The sequence below is a fragment of the Balearica regulorum genome, chromosome 10 (genome assembly GCF_011004875.1).
Source record: "Balearica regulorum gibbericeps isolate bBalReg1 chromosome 10, bBalReg1.pri, whole genome shotgun sequence".
Classification (NCBI taxonomy): domain Eukaryota; kingdom Metazoa; phylum Chordata; class Aves; order Gruiformes; family Gruidae; genus Balearica; species Balearica regulorum.
In genome coordinates, this window is record NC_046193.1 from 14,259,776 (window position 1) to 14,278,233 (window position 18,458).

General features: G+C 38.9%; 1 protein-coding gene across 6 annotated transcripts in view; it reads left to right on the forward strand.

Moving 5' to 3' along the window:
- PXK (PX domain containing serine/threonine kinase like) overlaps positions 1-18,458 on the forward strand; it is a 124,062-nt gene that overhangs the window by 92,549 nt on the left and 13,055 nt on the right. For 5 of the 6 annotated variants that reach the window (XM_075762267.1, XM_075762268.1, XM_075762269.1 and 2 more), the window contains exons 2-12: positions 5,192-5,242; positions 5,893-5,940; positions 10,529-10,715; positions 12,655-12,732; positions 12,903-12,976; positions 13,893-13,967; positions 15,205-15,309; positions 15,455-15,556; positions 16,194-16,355; positions 17,655-17,772; positions 18,214-18,292. In XM_075762267.1, the coding sequence (XP_075618382.1) occupies positions 5,192-5,242; positions 5,893-5,940; positions 10,529-10,715; positions 12,655-12,732; positions 12,903-12,976; positions 13,893-13,967; positions 15,205-15,309; positions 15,455-15,556; positions 16,194-16,355; positions 17,655-17,772; positions 18,214-18,292 (1,079 nt within the window). Of the gene's footprint in view, positions 1-5,191; positions 5,243-5,888; positions 5,941-10,528; positions 10,716-12,654; positions 12,733-12,902; positions 12,977-13,892; positions 13,968-15,204; positions 15,310-15,454; positions 15,557-16,193; positions 16,356-17,654; positions 17,773-18,213; positions 18,293-18,458 lie in introns of all 6 variants that reach the window. The other variant, XM_075762271.1, reaches the window with a different exon arrangement.

Here is an 18,458-nt window from a genome sequence, read left to right on the forward strand (position 1 = left end):
TCTTTAATGCTTATAAAATAAAGCCCTTTCAAACTTTTAGTTGATGTGACCTGAAGGTGACCTGGATCTTTATAATGGTTGGCTTTTCAAGCCTGTTGGATTAAACAGATGTACAGCAGAAATCTGTGCAAAATAGACTGACTATCCTGAGCCAGAAATTTAGAGACTGTTTTCTTGGGAAAACAGAATGTATTACCCAATATTGGCGAGACTCTACGTTTTATTATATGAATCTCTAAATTCACCACTTGTTCCTTCCTATTTTGTCTCTGCAAAAGCCTTTCTTTCCTGTTTGCTTTCTGTTTCAAAAACTAGGAAAGATGATAAACAGCAATTGTTAAACATTTGGACATGCTTTGCTATGTAACTTTCACCTAGGAATGTTAACAAAATTATCTGAGCAGCTCTGAGATGCTGATGTTTTAACAAGTGCTGGAATACCAGGAATAATCTTGGTGAATTTGAGGGGAAAACCACCTAATTGTTGGCTCTGCATGAAAACGGGTAAGTTCAGGATAACGTTAATCCCAGGCAGTGATTGTGAAACTGTTATTGGCAAAGGATAGGAGAAAGGCAGCGTGGTTGTCACTGATCCACGTGGGTGTTTGGAAAATACTCTTTTTTTTTCAGAAACTCTATCCAGCACTCTGTAGTGGTAGGAAGACGATTTTAGGAAATGACAGTGGGCAACTGGGGTCATACAGCATTCCCTGCTCCTGACCTCCTCCTCCCAGCACTGGTTTCCGCTTTCTTGACTAATCAGAGCAACCAGGAAATGATCCCATAGGTAAAACTGCTTTGCTTGGCATCTTTAAAAATGTATATCGAACTGCTGCTGGAATGTCAAGGTTGTGGCAGGAACTGGCTTGGCAGTATTGGTGGGAAGAGCGGCGGAGGTACAAACCTTACTTGTGTGGGAGTCTGGAGGGACTCGGGGAGGTGGTCTGGGGGAATGGGTTTATGGCCTGTCTTGTTGGTAGCTCTTGTGTAGTTTGCTGCCCACGGGCAAAATCAGTAGCGGGAGGCTGTCTCTCTTCTGCAAGCTGAGACCTTTCTTTGCCAACTAGCAGCTGTTTGGGCTCCTTTGAAGTTGTTTGGTAAACTGAGTCATAGGAACGATTTTGAGCTATTCATGTAGGAGTGAAAGATGCCATGGGAATTTCTGCATGAGTGTAGCTAACGTAGACCTCACTGAGCCTGGTTGGTGATCCCTAAAATTGTTGGCAGGAGTGAACTCTGGTAATGACTAGCATTTTCTGAACCTTTTCTATCGTATTTTCCTGTGTTAGATGATGCAGCTAAACAGAAATGATTCTGAGTGCGCCTATCTGTTTGCCTTACACTTCATTTATTTCCTATGGGCGCAGTCACAGTCCCACTACCAAATCAGGCTGTCTCAGAAGAAAATTGTTGTAGTTCAGACGTTTTTCCTAAACAGAATTTGGCAGAGTAATAAAGGCTTTTGTGCATTTAGGCTTTTTCCTTGCAGAGTTAAAAGCTCTTCTTTGGTCCTATGGGAAGCATATATCAGTGGTGCTAATTATAATCCCAACACAAGCTTGTTGCCGTGCGGAGGCAATAGGAAGTATCAACTTCTCACTAAAACTCAGCATGCGTGGTCTGCTGATTATGTGTAGCCATGGCAGATACTGGGAATGGGATTGTATTTCTTATCGTGGCTTTTCTACTGTGACTTTCAATCTTGTTATCAACTTTAGGGAAAAACCCCAGAAGACCACTTAGGCTTTTTCACTACTTGTATTGACAAGGTAGTGGCTGAGGTGACCAATTCTTTGTTAGGGTCAGAGCTGATGGAGAGAGAACTAACAACTATGTCTGAAGAGTGATGCTCTCTTGTTTCAGGTTGTTATCTGTGATGTCAAGAGAGGGCTCTATTAGTGCTTTAGGGTGCCAAAGCAGAGCTGGATGGGAAAATGCTCGAATCTGCGTGGAAAAAATAGTTGTGGCCCTAATCTGGTTTTGTAATACAATCTTAGTGTGAGAATGAGCTCTGAGCCCTGAGCTGTTTGTCACCAGGCTCTCCAGAAGAGACGACTGTCGTATTGATCAGAGTGGTTGTATGCAGCAAGGTGCTTCAACGGTTGTGTAATGAATTTGTGTGTTCTGCCTGCCCGAGGGTGTTTTCTTGGGGTGCAATAGAAAAGGTTAATCGCTGGATAAAGAGTAAGTGCTACAAGGGATTGAGCAATAACTCTGCTTCTTTCAAAATCCTAGAAAATGTGAATGACTGAACGTGGTGAATCATCACTGACGTGGTTTTTCAGAGAAACAGCCAATGTTCCTTTGAGACTTGCTGAATAAGCAGTTGCTGCAGTTTTTTGGCTGTGTGTGAAGTAGCCTCTTCCTCCTTCCCAAAATGCAGCAACGATCACAAAACAGGAAAAGCCACATGTTGGTGGTGAATCTGGGTTTCCAGGTGTCCCTTTAAATAGTTCTGTGGCACAGTTTCCAAATATAATTACACTGGTTGGATTGCAATCAGCTCTGTGGATTTTTTTAGTATTTATGAAGATTTGGGTTTCTTGTTTTGCAGGAAAATACCTTAATTATAATTTCAAATAGGTAAGAGAATATGGAGAGAGCATGTCAGGCTGACTTTCTGAAAATGGACACTTTAATTCAAGCATAATAGTTGTGTGCTTTGTTCTGTGACATCTTGTATTTCTGTCATTTCCAGCTAAGCTGCTAGCATGTGAAGTGTTTGAAATCACTTTGGTTTGCATGCTTACTGGTCTTGGATTTGTTCTGAAGGCTAGATAGTTCAAAATTGCTACAGATATTTGACAGCTGTTAATAATAAAAGATATTTTAAGTGAATTTTAGAAAATAGAATAGCATTTTTGCCTGAGGAGCATTGTGCTTTGGAAGAAAACTTTAGTAAATAAATTCTGGATTAGTTAAGGTTGAACACACAAAGTAATGTCATCTGATAAGTGTTGCCTTTGCCTCTTGACTGGAATAGTCGCAATTCTTGATTTTCACTACTTCCTTTTCATGGTGGTAAATGTTAAATGGGAATTTAATTCTACGGAGGGATTCTCTAATATGCCCCACTTTGTTTGCATCCAACGGTATGTTTATATTTTTCAGTGTACAAGCTTTTAATTTCATTTCGTTTGAAAAAGGAGAATTAGTTCTCTGTGGTTCTGAAGGCAACTGCCAAAACCAGCAGACGCTTCTCAGTGCCTGAAAGAAGTTACTAATAAAATGGAGTTTTAACTGTGAAGCTGAATTTATAATACTTCATGGATCAAACACTCAATTAATTGAATTACCTAGTTGGTATGCAGGTACATGCCAGGTACAGTTACTGTTACAGAATGGACAAATTTAGTATATAAACTCAAGGTGTTGGGAATGCCTTTGTTTATTTGGTGTTCTTTCATCATTGTCTATTTGTGATAGTTTGGAATGCAGCATTAATTTTAATATCTGAAAAAAATTGTGCATAGTGCTCTGATCTGTCCTTTGTGTAAGACTCCTGTTGATCTAAGCAAATTAGGTGGCATTTGAAATTGAAAAATTATTCAGCTCTTTACATAAAATACATGTGAAACTTTGTACCAGGGTGAATGAAGTCGTCTGAGCTGAATAACAAATGATTTATCATGTGATGCTTGCTGCACTGCAGGCAGTAACTGGGTGGGTACTCACGCGTTGCTTGGCACAAATGCAAAGAGCTTTTTGCGTGTTCCAGCAGTGTAGAAGTACTGTGAGCCCTGGCTTGAATTCGTATTTGGTTTAGAATTTCTAGGTCTTGCCTTGAATTTTGTAGCTGCAGGTGTGCTGCGTGACTGAGTGCATTCAGTGAGGAAACCTGGGGGATTTAGTGGTACTTTGAGCCGCGGTGGTGGGTCCTGCCACGCCGGCCACGCGTAGCAGGGAACGATGGACGTGCCTAAAAGGTGTCGGGGACGTAGACCTCTCCTGCAGCATCAGGCTGATACAATTGGAAGGGAAGTGTAAAAGCACAGGTACCTGTGTGGCTTCCTCCCCCTCTTCTGACTCTGGGGACTCTCCAGCTCTCTTCAGTGTTGAGACTTGCATTTTCTCAGGCAGCACCTTACTTTTTGGCTCTGCATTTTCATGTTTTTCAATGTAAATTATGTGGCCTTGGGATCATCTGTGTAATAAGACTTTAGAAGAGCTGTGTTTATAGAGCTTTGTGTATGCAAATGGTAAAGGAAGTATCTGTTACTACACTTAGCCCAGATTAATTTCATTTCCTTGCTAATTAAACAATATCTAAAATGGAGATTATAGGCTTTCCAGGAAAAGGACTCGCCTCATTTATGATCTTTGAAATGTCAAAAGTGTTTTTAGAGCTGTTTCCAAACTTAAACAGAGTGGGGGTAAACAAAATCACAGCTTCCTTGAAGTGGTCTGATTAGGTGTACAAAATACTTGGTATCTAATCTTGAGATAATTAGATAAATCTCAAATAATAATATTGCTGTATTGACCAGGTATTTGCCTACAAAAGGTACAATGGAACTTGAAATGAGGAGACTGAAATGAGTTGTACTTTATCAATGTAATTGTGGTAGGAGAATTATTAATTCTTAAAATTTAAAGATGTTTCTCTGAGATTAAGATATATCTGCATAGTTAATAGATAAATAATTAACATTAAGTATGCATTATAAATGATTAATTTATCATCATAAGAAACTGATACGTTCTAGTTACTCAAGCACACCCCAAAGCTTTTGTGGTAACCTTTCTTGTACAAAAATAGAGGTTGGGCAGCTGTAGGTATTTACTGGCATTTTATTCCCTTATGATGGTGACAATAATTCCTGGGGGCTGCTTGTTAGATATTGGAGGTGAGGTGAGCAGAGGTTTTTTCAGCTGTTGTTGGTAGAGATGTGCGATGAGTATGCTCTTAGTATCTTTTTCCTGAACTAAATGAAACTGTTGAAGTGCTGCACAGGTCTGTGAGCTCTTGGTCCTCTCTTTGTCTTCTGCTCCGTGAAGCTGAGCCAGCCAGCTGCTGGTGATGGGTCTGAGCAAACCCAGCTCGGACCTTTGCCTAGGCTCATACAATCTGGATCTGAATTTGCTGTTTCCGAACGTTTCCTAATTGGATAGTGGCCATATTTGGAGAAGTACCTAATAACTTTCTTCACCTCATTAGTTCTCATTTCTAATAACTTTTTCCTTTTATTAGGAATACATAATCCGTGTTCAGAGAGGAGTTTCAGCAGAAAACAGTTGGCAGGTAATTTCTTAAACCATGATTCATGTAACCAGGATGCCTTTTTAGGAAGAATTTGAAAATTGTCTCTTCCTAGCTTTTTAAATCTGAGCTGAAGAGGGAAATGTTGGTTTGGAAATTGAGAACATGAAATGCTTGAATACTTTTGGTCAAAAGCTGAGCGAAAACCAATATTGCTGCCAGCTTCAGAAGGCATGTTGTCTGCTGCTATTGTGAATATTCCAGGAAAAGTGCCTGTCATGTGTTACTACTGTGTTTTGGTACGACCATCACTTTCAAATCTCAAATGCCAGTTTGCCTGCCTTAGCGCTAAAATCACAGCCTTACTGATACATGACCAACACAACCTAGAAGTAGTAATGAAGATGACTATGCAAAGTTGTTGAATCTAATATGGCAAAAATGCTTTGGTTGCAGACACCTTTGCTCATAAATATTTTTTTAAGCTATTTTAAGATAATGTTTAGAAAGGCATTTTCATTCTGATTAAAAACTCTGCTTTGTGGCAAAGTGACATAAATCCAGCAGTTATGCATTTGTAAAAAAATGGTTAAAAGAAGATTATAAATGGGAATTACTTTTCTCTGATGGGATTTTGAAGAGTAAAATGCTAATGGGAAAAGTAATGTTTCCTGATCTCTGTCTTTTTGCAGATTGTGAGGCGATACAGTGACTTCGACTTGCTTAATAATAGCTTGCAGGTAACTTTCACCCTTGATATATAAATATAAAATGTCATTTAAAAGGATATATTTAAAATGGCTTGTGATATTTTTATATATTACAGTGAAGAAAAAAATACAAATTCACATAGCTCTAAGGAGAAATTGTGACTTTAAATGTAACTTGACTGTATACTTTTTCATTCTTATGTTTTCTCTTGTAAAATTGTAATTTCAGCATCAACAGAACCAATTTATATAGAAATGGAGGAAATTGGCAGATACTGAATCTTTTCCCTTCAGTACCGTGACTTGTTCCGGTTTTATGTGTTGTTATTTGTTCCTCCTTTGATTTGAAGAAAGCCAAGGCACATACCAACCTTATAAATTCAGCATTGAAGTGCTATGTGGCTCATTATTTATATTCATCTAAGAGCGCTACCAGATGCTGCTTATCATGTGATGGTTTTCTGTATCACTGGAAAGCGTTCCTTAGTTAAACACTGGACTTACTGTGTGTTTTCTTTTGCTTTTTAGGACAATTATTTCTTTTTTAGTTTGTGTGGGAAAAAGAAGGGTATATGAGTGTGTTTGGGAGAAGAGGGGAAGCAGCAGAGACTAGCATCTACAGGAGTGAAACTTGTTACTTGGGATTTCTACAGTACCATGCAAGCAAGATAAAAAGTGACCACTTCTGTGACTTGAGGATAGATTTTTGTGGCTTTGAATTCCCCCACACCCCCCGTTAAATGTGTGAATTCAAGAGCTTAATACTGCTTCCACTTCCTCTCCCCTTTTCTGTCCCTCCATCAAATCAGCTATCTGCTTGATGAACCTCAGTGAGCAAAACCATGTAAGGATGTTGAATTGTTCACTCTGCTAGGCTGCTGTAACTGATTCCTATGCTAGAAGGTGGATGGGGGAGCAAATTAGTCAACAGATGCAACATGGTTGCGTCGTGGAATTATTTTCTTGAATGTGCAGTAGCACGTAAGAACTTTTGTCGTGACCTAGAAACCTCTTGTGTGATGTGCTGAATAAATGCAGTATAGTGATGCCTCCTGCTCCAAAGAAATCCAAGGTTTAAGATTAGACTAGTCCATCACAGTACATAGTGGTCACTGTAGTCTTAACCATAGTCAAGTTTTGATAGAGATCACAGAGAGGGAATTTTGAGAAAGTTTTAAAAAGAAGAAAGAGTTCACTTTTGCAGCTGCCTATAATAAGCTCCTCTTAACCGTGGGGAATAGAATGTGTTAAGGCATGAAAAAGCTTTGTTGCCTTCTCATTTAACTTTCAAATGAGGCAACTTTAGTAGAAAAGGCAATGGGCCTTTAAGACTTAAAATTCAGAAATGACAGGTACTGAAAGGTTAGGCCTAGGTGGAAAGTCTAGAAAGTGAAGGTAAATAGGTTATGTATGATGTAGTAGAGAAAGAAAAGGCCTTTGTATCTGAGACAGAGGAGAATGATAAAAGCGGAAGATTCAGGAAATTATTTCACAGCAACTTGCAGAGTGGGCTAAGGAGGAATTTGAAACAAGAGAGAGATTTTGCAGATATAAGATAGCAAGATACGGGACAAAAACATCAGCTGCTTGGATGGCTAGAACAGATCAAACAGAATCATCAAGACATACCTTTAACTTGGATAGGAGGATATGCAGAGGGTGGCTAAATTAACAGGTCATGTTCTTTAGCACTTGGTCATCTTCAGTGAAAGCTACTGCTCACCCCCTGATGTTCAAACTCCTGTTTCTGCTTTCCAGAGTCCAGAAAGGCAAAGATGTATCTCTGCTTGAAGGTAACCTTTACTGGCTGGTACAAAGAGCTGCCTTAAGAGCTGTAATTCTTCCCTATGTGCCCAGCAGAAGGGCAGGAAGACTTTTAAGCCTTTATCAAAGATGCACAACTCTGCTTCTGACAAACACTAGTGCTCCTCCAGCCCAGTTCCGTATGCCAGGGCTTGAGAGACAGCAGACAGTAGCTGGTGAGAAGCGTGTTTAAAATTGCTCTCTTCTCCCACTGTCTTGGAGTTTTTTATAAATTGCTCTGTGTGATGCTGGAGCTGAAGTTTTCTGATCCATTAAGACATGCAACGCTCCTCAATTATTTCCATCCAGAACTCTAAGCAACAATATTTCATCACAATATTCAGGTCCCATCACTTGTATTTAAACTCTTTAAACTTTTGTCTTGTGTATATTGAAATTAGAGTAAACAAACAATACTCCAAGCAAAGCACACACACACACACACACACACACCCCCCCCCAGTATAAAGCAACAAGCAATAAGAAAATACCAAACCCCTTTCTTCAAAACTAAATGTTGCTGGAAAAACTGCTGGAGCTTCTTTTGGGTGTAAAGCCTCAAGTTCTTCCAGTTCTTCTGGCATACTTGACCTCTCTGTAGGTTTGAGTGTCTGTGTTTGAACACACAGCTGCAGTTGAGTTGGAATGCAACTTCTCTGCTGTTAATCTGCTACTACCAATGCAATAATAGTAAGGATTGAGAATTTCCAAACTGTCTGGCCTAGGGGATGCAGTCCTACCAAAGACCTTGGAAATAATGAGGAGGTGTATGCCTGTGATCTGCCTCAGAACATTTCGAGCCAGATTCCCTGAGCTCACCGCTGCATACTGGATTGAAAAGCCCCCTCCAGACTGTCCTCCATTTCTTACTCTTCGCTTATTTGACAAAGATGTGTGGAGATCATTGTCTGCACTGCTGTTTTAAGTGAACTACTGGTACAGTATTTGCAGCAAGATATCTGGCTTTTGTGAAGCATTTTATTGCAGCTTTTGAACAGACATTCCTGAGTGGGCTGTGGTTTGAAGATAAGAATGTTAATTCCCAGGTTCTTCTGTGGTGAAGCCCATCCTAGCTCCAGTGCTGAGCTGGGGCCACTGAGAAGTGCTGCTCACCTTTAAAAGCATGCGAGGTCTTTGCAAGGTCAGGACCTCAGCGAGGTGTTCTGTGATAGACAGTGTTCTCACTGTGCTGTGTGTTTTGGCAGAGAGCTACAAAAACTTGGGGGCCAATGTTACTTTCTGCTGAAACATAGCAGATGTGTGGTTTATTGAAATAAATTTTAAAACAAATAATAGTGGTTTGAAAACATCTGAACTAGAGTCCTTTTCTCTCTTATGGTAGCTAAAGAAGGTAAAGTTGATTATGATTTGACGTGCTTTTCAAGTGAGTAATACCAGAAATGGATTTAGGTTTTGTTTAGAAACTTGTTTTTGAATTGAAGTAAGAGTGGTCTGCCAAATGACACTTTTGTATGCCTCTGGTGTTACAGCCAGTAATTCACCAAATTAGTTTTAAGTGGTGTATTATTGCTTTTGGGTTTATTCCTGGATATTTTTTTTTCCCGTTGGGTGTAAAAGAGCATTAAAAATGCTCAGTGGATAGGATGATTTTTATTAACATCTCCTGTAATTCAAGCATAGCTGTAGCTCTTTTTCAGCCCATGATTTGCAGTCAGAAACAGAAGTAGAAGTGCTAAGGTTAGGGGGGACACAACGACTGTGTTCAAAAGGAGGAGGAAAACAAGGAAAGGGATTGCTACTTCTGCCCCAGTTTGTTGAACTAATCCTTTACTTTTTCCACTAGTTAAAATGAAAGCTGTTCAAACACTGAAAGTCCTAGTCTTCTCCCTGGTGAACTGTTTGCTTTAGAAATGAGGTTATTGCATCTGGTGTAATTGATTCCTGCAGTACACATTTCTTAAAGATAACTCCCGTGGAGATTCAGCGTACCCAAGGCAGGTGCTTTGATCTGCAGGGCAACGATGTGTTAACAACATGAAAAATTTATTCTGGCAATTCACATGATGTAATTGAATGTAAACACTGTATGCAACCTAGTTTTGTTTTCTAAAGATGATCTCTTTGATCTGACTTACATAAGACTTTGAATTTCTGTACGTTTTTTTCATCGTCCTATTTCGAAGTATTTCTCTGGTTTTATCTGAAGTTTTGGATCACTTATGTCAACATAAAACAGCTACTGCACACCCACTGGTAGATTGCGGCTATTCCTGGGTTGAAAGATGTATAGCTGTTTAAAAACTGTACAGCAACAAATTCAGAAGAGAAAATGGAAAAGTTGCGCTATATTTGAAATTACAGATTTTAAATACTGACAGTAAGGGCTTTATATTACATATAAAGGCAGTAGAGGCAAAGGAAAGTCATTGATCTGCACTTCATGAAATAAGAAAGCATAAATCTTATCTGGAGAAAATGGTAAGATTTGAATTGTTTTTGTGCTGTGGCAGAGGTATGTCATAGAAAGGATTCGGGTGAAAATTGTAGCCATTTAGTATCTGGAAGTTTTGTGTAGTGATCTTAAATGCATGACTCACTAGCAAAAATTTATCTCCTCTCATTTTCAGTGTCGTTCCATTTACTAATCTCTTCACAGTGGGATACGAGCTGTTGTCTGACTAGCTCACCCTGATAACAGTACTTAGAAAAAACATAAAAGCTTGTATATACACAGTGCAAAAAGACTTATCCAGTAGTTAGCTTGCTGCTGAGAGTCTTTTACTTTCTGGGTTGCTGATTTATAGCCCTGAGGCATTTTAAGAGCAAGATTAGTAATTTTTCCTCTCTTTTTAAGATCTCAACTTTAAGTCTACCTCTTCCTCCAAAAAAATTGATTGGAAATATGGAGCGTGAATTCATAGCTGAAAGACAGAAGGGACTCCAGGCCTATCTCGATGTAATTACTACCCATCACATACTGTCTAACTGTGAACTGGTAAAAAAATTCTTGGACCCAAACAGCTATTCTGTAAACTACACTGGTAAGTGAGGAATTGCAAAACTGCATTACAGTTGCACTTTGTGTGTGTGTATCTTCCATTAATGCTGGCAAGGATTTACACTGAAGCATGGGGGGGCGGAGGGGAGAATAACCTTTAAAATTACCATGCTGTGTATGTGATTATTTACGATAATGTTTCTCCAGCTCTGTGCATGAATCATGCTGCAATTGTCAAATCTAAATATTTGAATTATTTTACAGAGGATTGATAGGGTCAAGATCTATATAAGCACAACTTGGGGGGAGAGGGGTCGGTGAGAGCAATATCTACTTTTTCACAGTTCGTGATAAATGGGGAGGGTTGGGGTTTGGAAATTACTCGTCTACCGGAGTGTGGTGGAGTTAAGTTGTCAGCTCTGTGTTCTGTTAACACAGCCAGTCTTCTGAACACTGTATCTTGCATTTGTTGTGGTTCTGAGGTTTTTCAAATCAACAGGAACAGTTGTGGTCATCTTGTCTAGTTCCCACTATCACTTTGCATTGTGAGACTTCCTAGAACTAATTGTTTGAGCTAGGTTGAGTACTTCTTCAAGGCTTGAATAAATCACACACACTCTCCCCCTAAATACTGGAAAATCACTGCCTCCCTTAAAATGATATCCCACTGATCAGTTCTCTTCATTATTAAATATTTCTTCTTTGAATTTATCTGACTTCAGCTTCACCCATTAGAAATTGTTAAATATTTGTCCTATGGACTGAAAAAAAACTTCCTCTTACTGATGAAACACACTCCACAGATTTAGTTTGTGGGCAGACTGACTCTTTGCAAAATGCAAAGCTTGTTTTCATAAAAACAGAGCCTACTGAAGCAGGAACTTACTGCTTCCTTTTCACTTGTCTTTTTGCTCTCCCTTTATGTAACATTCTTGTGTCTTCAGCTTCAAAGTGCAAAGGACATTTCCCGGATGTTTATGATAAGCTGTGGTGGAGCTGTAAATTATTAGTAACTCTTTAAGGATGCAGTTTGTCTGGCTAATGCTGAGCAAGAAATTTAAATCCTGAAGGAGACACTGTGACTTCTGTGTTAATTTTGAGTGCTTTCATCAAGAATGTTATTTCAGTGAGTTGCTGGGAAGTTAGTAGCAAACAAGTCAGTGCCTGTGGTCTTTGGAGACACCATCATTTTGTAATTTCTTAAATTCTGGAGCAGTAAGGTGATGTTTATTTTACTGTTCCTTCTCTTTTTTTCCTAGCCTATTTTTGGAGAGAGAAGATACAGTGCAGAAAGATCACTGCATCCTTACCTTTTTGCTGTGTTTCTATGCCAAGATAAGCCATGTTAGAGAAAACTCCATGTTGGCATGATTCCCTTTCTCCCCCTGCTGTCACCATTTCTCACTGAGATTTCCCTTCAAACCGCTTCATGAATAAACCAGTTGTGTTCCCAGCTGTGGGAGAATTCAGTAATCAGAAGAGTATTCCTCCCCCCCCAAATGTGTGTTGGATCATGATAGCTAGCAAATTACCTTTGCCTGCACAGAAAAGGACAGAACACACAATGAAACAGAACTGATTAGTGTACATGTAGTAATGGCAATGTAGATGTGCATTAAAGAGATGTAAAAGTTAGCACTTTTACAGGTATAGCTGAAATGTTTCGTGATCTAATCTAGTGTGGGAAATCTTCACTGTGAGCATTGGATTTGGAAATGTAGATCTAGTAGAGATAGAATGCAAACTCAGTAAGCGAAGTTTTTTGAAGGCAGTGCTTTCTGTTTTTCTGTGGATTTGAGTTCGCAGGTTAAAAATGCAAATGCCCTTTAACTGTGTTTTATCTTATTTCCTTTTAAAGTGATTTTGCTGACTTTCAGCCTGAATTCCTGCAGGCTTCCTTCTGGCATTGAACCTTACCTAGCATGTGGATAATCACCTTCAATAGTCTCTTAAAAAATGTTTGTTGTTTTTTTTCTTTCCAGAAATTGCCTTACAGCATGTTTCAATGTTCTTCCGATCAGAGCCAAAGTGGGAAGTGGTAGAACCATTAAAAGATATAGGTAAGAGGAGTATGTATGCATGCATGCAAACTTCTCTGATTTTTTTCTTCCAACTACATGATTTGTCCTAAGATCACAACACTGACTTTGCTTGCAGACCTTGTCTTGCCTGTAAACTGTGTGATTTAGCAGTGTTTTAATTAAAGCTGTTGATGACTCTTCTTTTGTAGGTTGGCGAATACGTAAGAAATATTTCTTAATGAAGATTAAGAATCAACCAAAGGAACGGCTAATGTTAAGCTGGGTATATATACTTTCATCTCGTACTCAAGTCTTTCTTAATGAACCTGGCTTATTTCATTTGCATTGACTACCATACGTGAGTGACGGAGAGACTTAAGAACGTGGGCTTTGAAAGAGCCTTGAAAGCCCTTAGGTGGATATGTGGTGTGGGAACTTCTTATGTTTCTTTCCTCTGGTGGCAAATCCAGTTTCCAAGTTTCTGTGCCTGGTCATTTGTTCCCATTCCTGCACCTCTTCTTCAGTTGTAATGATATGGCTGTGGACCGTAGTATAAATTCGATTACTGAAAATAGCAAGGTGATCCTTTTTAAAGTGGTGGGTTTCCTTACTTGGATCTTTAGTTTTACTGGCAAACTAACAGGTGAGAGAGGCATGAATTGCTCCTTTAAGGTAGACATGTATTGAACCCAAATAGTTTTTGTTGTTACTAAACACTTGCTTGTGTTCCTGTGCTGAAATGTGCTGCCCTCTTAATTATATCAGCATAGCTGTTTGTGAGAGTTCGCTGGAGAACTTCCCTTGCAGTAGGAGGAAAGTTGGGTTTTTTTGTTGGTTTTTTTTTTTTTTTTTTTTCCCCCTAGAGAGGAAGAAGGTGGGGTTATAAGTCTTATCAGCTCACAATGCACACAGTCCCCAAGTTTGGGGTTGGCAGAGTTCATTCAGTGGTAGTAATGCATGTCAGATACAGGGGAGGAAGGAGGGAATGATGCTTATTTACTGTCAGATACTTTCTATTGTGAAACCATGGCCTTAATCAGCCTCTTCAAGTTTCATTCTGTATGTGTAATTTCCTTCCTTGCTCTTCAAAAGATACCTTCAAGCAGCTGTCTTAATTTGTGAGAGCAGAATATAGATCCCATTTTCTTTATGGAATGCAACATCTATTACGATGCCATTCTTTTCCTATTTATTTCCAGGCTGATCTTGGCCCTGATAAATACTTGTCTGACAAAGACTTACAGTATGCTGTGAAACTTCTTTCTTCCTGTTCTGTGAGTATTACTTGAAGACTTTTAAATTGTGCCAGCACAAAAGTGCATGTCAAGGACTGATCTTGCAAAAGCACATGTAGCCTAGTAAACATAGTTTGTAATTTTGGAGTTGCTTTCATTTAAAGATGTGCGAACCTTTTAATTATGTTTCCCACACAGTATGAGGTAACATGATCTCAGCACAAATAATAATCCTTCAGGATTATTACAGGAGCTTCAGAGTTGTTGCTAATTGTTTCTTTTTCCTTCTTGTGCAGAAGTGTGAGATCACGAGCTTTTGTTTCAGCTCCTCAAGACTTTTAGCCTGTTGGATCGTGCTGTCTAGGTGTAATTGCTAACCCATGTGCTGGGGATATTCTCAGGCAGCAGTGCATAAAGCAGTGCAATGAGTGTCATTATTTTTTCAGTTCTTTGAACTTAAGACAGCAATATTTTAGCAGAGGTACAATGGAGGCTGTACAACTTAAGCTCCCGTGCAACGCCACATTATGAATCCTATAGGCCTCTCAGCCTGAAAAACTGGCATTTGCCTCCAGAAGGAGTTTCTCTTTAAGGATGTTAAGCATGTGAGAGACTGGCTGAAAAGGATGGTAAACTAGTAAACCTCTGTGCTGTCTTGGAACTCAGCACATGTACACAGGAGGCAAGGCTGAACGCTAGGCTTTTCAACCCCCAAACCAGACTGAAACTGATGTATTAAAATAGGACACGAAGAAGGGGTCTTTTCCTAACTTGCAACTTCAATTAAAGTATGTGTTGCATGTGTAATTTATTTCCAACTGTGCTGTCTCATTTGGTCTCACAAAGTTGCAGGAAGTTGTTATAGTAATTTTTGAAGACATAAAACTGTTATGACAGATATTAATGCTGAGTTTCCTTATGTGCCTCAGTTATATAAAACCATAAATGATTTTATTAGCTTAACATGACTTAAACCTGCAGTAAAGCTGCTCATGGGGCTGGATCCTTCATTTGTCTAAACTGCCAGTCTGTTTTGTTAAAAGAAGATGGTGGATTTTTTTTTTTATTATTTATGTGGAAATTGAACAATGTCCTTGTGAAGTTTTCTTTGCATTTACTCCAGGCTAAGACTGAATAACTCGAGCAAATGTCACTGACAGAATCCAATTTATTACTTTAAACATACAATTCAGGCAGATCTTTTCTTGTGAATCAAGCAAAAATTAATTATAGAATCTGTCATCTAAAACTTACCTACGGTTTCTTCTTTTGGTAGCATCCCTATATTTACAAAATCACTTTTGCCACTGCCAATGAATCTTCAGCGCTGGTTATTAGACCATTCAGTGAAAAAGGGACGCTAAAGGACCTTATTTATAAGGTAATGTCTCCTTCCTGCCGCCCTCAACTCAAATGGGAGAATGTTTGCTGGAATGACCACAGTATGGCTTACAAAACTGGCTTTTCTAAAAGCCAATTACTGGCTTTTCTGGGCATGATACATGATATGTGTGTTTCTTTTAAAGGCAAAGCCAAAAGACCCATTCCTGAAGAAGTATTGCAATCCTAAAAAAATTCAAGGTCTTGAACTTCAGCAAATAAAAACATATGGAAGACAAATATTAGAGGTATTTTTTCTGTTTGCTTTATTTACCAGCCTTTATTATTTTTTTTGAAGCCAACTGGTTTAACTAGAAAAAGTGGACAAACTATTGAGCACACAAGCTTTATTTCGGCAGCAGACTTCAAAGCTAAATGTAAATTGAGATTAGCTGCTGGGAGTTGAACTTGGATATTTTTACATGAGGCCATCTCTGACAAAAAAAAAAAAAAGGCAGTTGGTATATGTGGAGCTGAAGTGGGAGAGAGGTGATAATGTAGGTTTTTTTTCCTTGCAGGAAAAGAAAAAGAAGTAATTCATAGCCTGCAGAACAGGTGCCATAAATTCATTGTCATTAATGTGTTTTTTTAAAAATTCTTATTCGAAGTATAATATTCAGTAGAATTGTGAATTGTAGTTTCTATGGGCAGTGTCTGTAAGCCTGCTTTGAGGATCAGCATCAAACATTTGTTTTGTGACAAATGTTACCAGTGAAATGGAAATGAATAGTCAGCCAAAGATGATGTAGATAGAAGATCAAGTTGAGCAAGCATTCCAAATAGGGGCCTCATTTATTATGTATCTGCTTTAGTACTGGAGCATTTAAGATCTTGAGATCATCAGAGTATCTTGTGACAATGCTTCTGTCTTGGATTTTTTTTCAGGTGTTAAAATTCTTGCATGAGAAAGGATTTCCTTACGGCCATCTTCACTCTGCCAATGTGATGTTGGATGGGGACACCTGCAAGTTACTGGATCTAGAAAATTCCTTGTTGGGACTTCCATCATTTTATCGATCATACTTTTCACAGTTTCGGAAAATTAATGTAAGATTCCGACAATTAATTCAGCTGATGCTTATGCATCCCTTTATCCTCAACTTCTATTTGTGGAGAACTGACTAGAATAAAAAAAACCTCTCTCGACCCCCTTTCTTTAATCTGAGCTTTTCTCCATCAAATCCCTTTTCTGCTTCCTCTAAATCACTGTCTGGCTGCACAGAAGTTTTGTTGCAGCACACTGAAGGGAGGCTGAGGCCAAAGGTAAGCAGGTAGAAGGGGAATGCAGGTGAGTGTTTTCGTGACAGCAGTGCTGGCACAAATAGAGGTAAACTGCAGTTGTTTTATGATCTCTTTCCACCCTGGTTTTGTATTTCATAGGAACGTGCGTAGTGTACCGCACTCTTTCACTTTTATGTCTATACGAGCACAGCTTACTACTAGGTCTTAGCTGGGAGTAGTAATCAGCCTTGTCTTTGGTGGGTACTGTGAAAATTGATTAGATGCTTGCAGACGTCTAGCTATTAAAAGCTGTTTCTTATTTGTTTGAAGGCAAAATATTATCTTCCTACAAAAATATGAAAACAAATTTGCCCTGTTGCAGCAATACAGTCTTTTAGCCAGTGTCTTGCCCTGCCTTTAAGTGCTCGTTGTAATAAATTCTGTTTGGTATCACGAGACAGCTGCTTGCTGACCTTGTTAAACAAGTTCTACTGTGTTGTCAAAGAAACGATCAAAAGTTCATGGTTAGTCCAAATCTGTTAGTGCCATCAAAGCTCTAAGCCTCTTCCAGTAAGAGGAGCCATTTCTGTTTAAACATGATTTAAAAAATCTTGGAAATATGCTGTCTGGGAGCTTAGCATGTACAAACAGCTTGTACAAACCTAAGGAGCAGTGAAAGAGACTCCCCTAGGTTTGTTTGGTATGCATTTTTGCTGTCTTTTTATCTACCTCTCTGTAAAGTGACAGCTCGTTGTATTAGGAATCTCGTTCTTTGCTGTTTGACTTAGCTCGGAAAATGTGCTTGGTTGTGATTTGTATCAATGTACGGCGCTCTAAACTGCTCTGTGTGAAAAAAGTTTACTACTTCAGGTGTTTTTACAGAACATGACTATACTGCTATCGCATTTGTATCGTCACATCCAGAAAGACAGCAGTAGCTTCTTCAGCTTGAGGCATGAAGATTTCATTTGAGCTGAAGTTATGCAGGTTGTGGTTAGGAACTGTCTTAATCGTTCCTCTTTTTGTTTTTAAATGCAAGACCACTTTTTTGCATGTTTTCAAACCAGTTGTGAAAAACTGATTAGTTTTACCAAGTTGTTTTTTTGTATTTTTGTTTCTCCACAGACTTTAGAAGGTGTTGATGTACACTGCTTTGGACACTTACTGTATGAAATGACATATGGAAGACCCCCAGATACGATTCCAGTAGACAGCTTCCCTCCTGCACCATCAGTGTTTGTTGGTTAGTATGCAATTGCGAAAATGCCAGCCCAAGCTTCCTGGGTACTCTTACCTTTTACCAAAGCTGAAGTGCTGTGAGACATCAGCCTAAGATCTTTGCAGCCTGTGACTGGAAAGAATTAGTTAGTAATTTGTAAACATAGAAAATGTGTTCTTCCTGAAATATATGTAGCATATAAATAAAACTTTTTAACTGAGTGATAAAGCAGTGCGCAGTAAGTAATTAAATGTCTGGATTCCCTTGCCTCATGTCTAACATTCTTGAAAAGTTTGTATGTGTAATAGTAACATTATAATAAAAAACACATGCCACAGAGCTTCATCACTGCTTAGTTGAAGCAATACTTAGGGGAACATCACACAGCAGTGCCAGACATTCATTCTAAATCATTTGCTATCCTGCCGTGCAAAAATGTGTTCATTCTTATTCTTTCTTTGGTAGTGTCTGTGTTGGAATCCATTCTGACCTCTGAAGCTCTGAAGAATGGCATGCCAACTGTTTCACGGCTCTTACAGATGCCGTAAGTCTTGTTTTACTTGTTTTATACTCATAGCCATGTTTTTAATTATATTAGGAGGAAGAACCTTTTTGCTCTTGTTCCTTATTGGAAAGATTTGCTCCTCATTCTGAGGGATGTATAGTGTATCCCAAATGAAGCTTTAAAACTGACAGGTTTTATAGAACCC